At 38.9% G+C, this 6,246-nt stretch overlaps 1 protein-coding gene across 1 annotated transcript; it reads right to left on the bottom strand.

Moving 5' to 3' along the window:
* Positions 1 to 887: 887 nt before the first annotated feature.
* Positions 888 to 3,689, bottom strand: LOC122874268 (E3 ubiquitin-protein ligase RNF128-like). The gene has a single exon (XM_044191937.1). The coding sequence runs from the start codon at positions 3,218 to 3,220 to the stop codon at positions 2,135 to 2,137; it is 1,086 nt and encodes a 361-aa protein (XP_044047872.1). The 5' UTR covers positions 3,221 to 3,689; the 3' UTR covers positions 888 to 2,134.
* Between the last annotated feature and the right edge of the window lie 2,557 nt (positions 3,690 to 6,246).

The following is a 6,246-nucleotide window of genomic DNA, read 5'->3' as shown; positions in this document are numbered from 1 at the left end:
AAAAATCTAAATTATAGTATTTGATTCTGAGTAAATAAATCATAGTTCATGTGAAATAAGTAATAAGTGTGAAAAGACACTCTACAGCAGTGGTTACCATCCTGGAAAATTTCAGAATTCATCAGATACTTCTGTTACACAAATTAAGGTGTATCTTTGTCTGATTTTGCTTTTTTCTTGTGAAATATTAGATACTTTCACCTCTTCAGTCCTTAAAAGTCCTTAAAATTAAACAATCCGAGAAGAAAAATCATTCTTTGGTTGAACTGCTCACTCAACTCATGTCTATATGTGACTAAAGCCATAATGTGGGCTGAAGGGTCACAAGAGGACATTACTTTATTACTTTAACAGGTCAAAAGCCAAAACGCTTGGGAACCACTACTGTAAAGAACAAGCTAATTTTACAGTGTATCACCTGTTTATAAACCCATAAGCCCAAAGTCCTGACTGACTCAGAAAATATGTTCAGTAGCTTCACAAAAATTCAAAAGATGTCTTGCAATTTCATTAGAGCCTTCTCTGTGGATGCACCTCTAAAACAAAATGGAAGAATAAAAAAATAATATTTCCATTCCATTGCCATACAGCTGCATATCTCTGCTTGCTCAGTCAGGCCCCTCTACTTATGTGATGTCATGATTATCCAGCTCAAGCTCAAGGTGTGTGCGGATCTGCTCCCACCTGTGCAGAGGTAATTACAGTTTCACTCTTCTCCAACAGTCATTGGAAAAAAGACCATAACTCTGAAAGTGAGACACTACTTAACCACACATAGACCTAGAGAGTAACACACCTTCACACTCACACACATTTATATATTCCCCCTCCACACACACACACACACACACATACAGAAACACCATTCTTACAAGCACATATGCTCATAAAGTTAGCCTCATTTTGAGGGATTTATTGCATTCTAAGCATCAATGTGATTTAATACACCAAGTAATATTCATTTTTACAGAATAATTTAAGGCTCCTGGAATCTGTAAAAGAGTAGTGAAAATGATTCAGCACAGAAAAATATCTTAAGTACCATAATCAGCATATCCCCACCAGCAAACAAAGAAATTAAACAATTCTTTAGTTTTATCATTTACCGAGGGACACACTTAATCTTGGAATTGCAACAATCTTAGACATGCTCCAAAATTTACCTATGTGAGAGTTCAGAGGTAGACCACAAGGATTCAATAAATTCCATTCCACACAATTCAAAGGGTTAGGGTTAGGAAGCCCTGCCCTGTCCAAGAATAACAATTTGTGCATGTCCATGAAAATCAGCTGTTTAGAAAAGGACTATACATATATTAGTACTACAGGACGTTCTAACTAACTATAGACCAGTCAACAAATTACAAAGGGCTTGAAAATTCTTATTTCATATGTGGTAAACATGTTTCTACAGATCATGTTTCTAAAGAGTCTCAGCCCCTCAGGTGATGTTATTCACTCATCACAATGCAATGTGTGTCACGCTGCATTTCCAGTCAAGGGTGTGTTCATAAGGGTGTGTTTATTAAATCGAGCCTGACAACCTGACAATTGAAATAGAATAAAATACAAATTTAAATTGTTTAAATCAATTGAAGAGAAATAAGAGAAATGAAATCTACTGTGAATTTAAAAGACAATAGTCTTTTTTGTGAGGGACTGTGAACAATGCAAGCTAACAAGCTTTTTGTGGAAGGAAATTTGGCCCTGAATTCAAACAGTCAAATGCTCTGCAGCACTTCCTCCCTAACCAGTTTAGCTGGTGCGTTCATTATGCAAAACAGAAATTTGACACTGGCAACACTCCACGACCACTCAGTTTTCAGAATCTATTCTAACCATCTAAAGCTAGCTTTATGAACACACCCAATAATTACACACTTGCACCAAGACAGACACAAAGAAAATGCAGTGACATCAAAGCTAATTACACAAGGTCCATTAATATTCTTGGTATCTTTTTGAAAATCTATTTTAGAATGCCTACATTACAAGATAAACATTGTTTCTCCTGTTGGAACATTATAGTTTGATTCCATTGTGCTAGTTCAAAGTCTCCCAGAAAAACATCTATTTCAAAAAGGGAATTTCACTGTGTCCTGGTTTGTTGCTGTTTTGTTTGCATTGCTGTTGTTCATCCTCTCGCAGCCTCTGATTCTCCCTGGAAGGCCCTGTTGTCATAGAGATGCTGATGTCTCTCTGGGTCAGGGCTCGCTGGGTCAGTCAGTGGTACCTCATACAAGGGTTCTCCTGTCACTGTGATCACAGTGACATCTGGTGGAGATTCAGTAGAAATGCTCTCTTTTGTCTCCTCCTCGACCCCCAGGGCCTTCAGGATGTCGCACTTACACATGGGGCAGGTCCTCCTCTCCAGCAGCCAGGGCTCGATGCAGGCTTTATGAAAGATGTGATTACATGTTAGCACTGTGACCACTTCGCCTGCCTTGTAGGATTCAATACACACGGCACACATATAGGAGTCAGAAGTAGTTTCCTCATCCTCTCTCTTGAGTTTGCGTACTTGTAGACGTCCAATTGCCTTCTTTGCCTCAGATTTCATCTTCCTCTCAGTGCGCCTTTGCATATTCAGATTGTAGAGGCGATTTGCAGAGATAAACACAAAATAGGCAATTGAGGCTGCTGTCACAATGAAGAAGGCGATGGACAGGAAGTAAAGCCAGTAGGTGTCCATCCAGGGTCCATGAGGGCTGCCTACATCAATAAGCATCTGAACATCTGTCCCATTCTTCACCAACTTGACAACCTCCATGCCCTGAATGTTGCCAATCATGATAGCCACAATACCAGCTGCATCTGAGTGTGCCATGTGGGTAGTGCTGTTGCCACTGCCATCCACATTATACACCACCACACCAGCTGCTCCTTGACGTTTGGCAGCATTGATCTTCTCACTGAAGGTGCAGTTGCCTCTTTTAACCAGGGCTATCCAAGGCGGTGAGCTGGAATTGCAGCCGTAGACAGGATCGGAGCCACAGCCTTTGGGGTCTCCCTTGGGAAGCATAACAATGCCTGAGGCTTTCTCCAGGGGAGAGTTACGACCATACACCCCACACTCACAATATTTATCCACGGTGTCATTGTTGTGGTTAACATAGCTTATTTCCACCATGGCTGTCCAAAACACCAAGGCAGCTGAATAGTCAACAAGCCCTGACAAACACAGCAAAAGCAGCAGACAGTGTTGTGTCTTCTTACCCATGGTAACACTCTTCTTAAAACAACAGGAAGCCTTCTGTTAGCGTCCTCCTTTGTTAGTCCCAGTTCCTGGTTTGTTTGAGCCACCGCGATCTGAATACAGCTACAGTTTCACCCAGCCTGCTGTCTACAGTAATTTGATATGAGTCTTTGGTAACATAACACGAGCTCTGCGTCAGCCACTCACCTCTCGTTATCTTCCTGAACCTTGAACACTGAGCACTCTACACAGAGGGCAGGGTGCTGGTATTCAACAAGTTGAAGTACACAAAACACTCAGACCTGTGCTGTTTCGAAAGCCAAGGAACAGCATACAAGAAGGCAAGACGCGATAAGCAAAATGATAAGGATAATTTCCTAGACTAAGGTCAGTAACACAGAGCGATCTTGTGAAGTTAATAAAAGCTGCTGGCTTTTCCTTGTGTAATGATGAGTAAAGCAACTCAACCTGTGTCTCTGGTTTGGCTTGTTTCCTTCCCCTACTTTTTTTGTGACCGAGATCACTGATGTGAAAAGCAGAAGTATTACTCCTTCCTGTGGATATTCACTCTAAAATATTCACTCTCAAGTACAGTTCTTCTACCACACATTTTAACAAATATACACAGACACATTAGTGTCCTGTGTCATTTAAATCCCACAGGATTTGCACAAAATCATATAATAAAGGCTTTCCCTGTGTTTGGATACCTAGAGGCACTTAAAGAGCTTTATTCCACACAGCTAGCATACCAGTGACAACTGAAACGCAACAGGGCATTGTCAAATTTCCATTGTATCTTCTTACACACAAGTGAAAGCACACACACTCTGAGAGAGGCAGAGAGGCTTCCAATGACAAATGAGATGGAAAGGTTTCTTGCCACGGTGCTATTTTACCTTAGTTCTCCAACACACACACACACACACATAAACTGCAGTACACTGGCCTCTGTACAATGTGCTATTAAATCATTTATCTCAGTGGGACAAAACTCTGTAAATAAAAGAGAGCCTGGTACTTATTCTTAGTACGTCTGCAGCGCACAGTTCTTGATAACAGGAACAATGGTGCTGCTTTGACCCTTAAATTCCTGAAACTGAAATAATTACCTAGACACAGCTGAAAGTAAAGCACAATGTGAAACCTATTAATTAAACTATATATTAACTACAGAGAATTTTGTATTGTTTTTCTCCATAAAAAAAACACATTTTCAAGATATTCTCAAAGACTTTCTGCTCCAATACTGGCATCACCTGGTTGGATAAGGGTCTGGTCAAAGACAATAACAAACTGCTGCAATAAGTGATGGTCATCTGAGTCACTCAGAAATCCAGGCCTAAACACTAATAATGTGAATAATAATAATAATAATAATAATAATAATAATAATATATAATATATAATATAATAATAATAGCTAATATAATACCTAATGTATGTGTATGTGTGTATTAAACTCAGCTCAAAAGTTATTGTCCTCCACTTAGTAATGAAAAGTGGTATTGTGAAATAAAATAGTCATTGGGGGAAAGAGTATTGTAAAATAAAAATAGACTTTAGGAAAAGTATATTTTGACATAAAAACTGCTGGGATTAAATAAAAATGACCTGCAATAATCTCTGTTATTGTGAAAAGAAGCAGGATGAAATAGCATGTCATGAATTCGAGCTGAGTTTTAAAAATGTATGGAATTATTTCACAATTTCATAGTTGTATTACATATATTTTGTCTGAATGTATCCATATTAGTATTTGTTTCATATGTCTTCTTTATTTATTGATTGATTTAATATTAAACACTTTGATCTCCACGACATCCAGGATGGATCACACACAGCTGCACATTTCCTTAAAGTCAAAATTAAGATGACTCACAAAAAGCCACAAAACCTAATCTAATTATACCACACAGGGGCGCCATTTACTCGCTGTCTATTATTTGACAGTAAAAAACACTGTTTTGTTTTGACTCAATGTCATCCATCACAACAAGAGACGCATGTGCAGCCTAATTTGGCTAATGTGCTGTGCCTACTAATGCAATCAAAATGCCAAGAAGACTTTCTAGGAATGAATTGTTTGGCATTATCTTCAGGAACTCATGCTCAGTGTTTTGCATTCAACCTGCTACTAAACTTCACAGTTTAGTGCAGGGCCAGTGAAAAATAAGCAAAGCAACTCACCACAACTCACTCTCTGGAGTGAAGATAAACCGTCCATCAGTTTAATGTCTCCTGAGCTCGTAGGTGTCTTCAAGTGCGCACACATGTTCACTGGTCTGTGGATTTGGGGAAAACTTGGGGCATGTCCAAACAAGCCCGACAGTCCGACACACACACACACACACACACCCCTTTTTCTGTCACACAGGTCAAAGCTACTTGTTAGGCGTTAAGAGTTGTAATATGATAGTAGGTAGTGTAAGTTTGAATATCCATACACTGTAGCCTAACTACAGTTATAGTCACATCCATGTTGCTATAGGTGATATATCAACACAAATCAAGATATATCTATCTATATTGACATGACACGCATCAAGTAAGTGGATCTTTAAATTGATGTTACTTTGTCACATACATATGTTATATTTATTGTTATATTTCTTTTTCGTTTTATAGGCCTGTGACCAAACCTAAACATTTTAGTATACCACAACTTTTTTTCATAGTTAACTAACTCCTGACACTTCATTTGTAGCCACTAATGCACATGAAGGTAAATTCTGAGTTATCTTTCCAGCTGGTGATAAGATCAAGCATCAAAGAAGATAAGCTTTCTAACCTGCAGAGCTCTAGGCCTTACCTATAAATATTGTTTACATAATAATATTTACGGGCATGTCAATTTGTGTTATATTTCCACTACCAGAAAAGAAAAAAGTAATGTTCCACATTTAAAGATGTAATAAAGCTGTGTTAAAGTGGCTTTATGTTGAATTACACCCCTGATGTGCCTCAGGCTGGAGTGTGTTCAAGTCGACTGGAATGACTCACAACTCGTGATCCCCCATTCTTGGTAGCGCCAGACCTTAAAAGATGCT

The sequence above is a fragment of the Siniperca chuatsi genome, linkage group LG1, assembly GCF_020085105.1.
Source record: "Siniperca chuatsi isolate FFG_IHB_CAS linkage group LG1, ASM2008510v1, whole genome shotgun sequence".
Lineage (NCBI taxonomy): Eukaryota > Metazoa > Chordata > Actinopteri > Centrarchiformes > Sinipercidae > Siniperca > Siniperca chuatsi.
This window is presented reverse-complemented; position numbering and strand designations above follow the sequence as displayed.

What these genes read in the sequence shown, in the direction of transcription:
- LOC122874268 (XM_044191937.1), bottom strand. Translation starts at nt 3,220, where the DNA reads ATGGGTAAGAAGACACAACACTGTCTGCTGCTTTTGCTGTGTTTGTCA.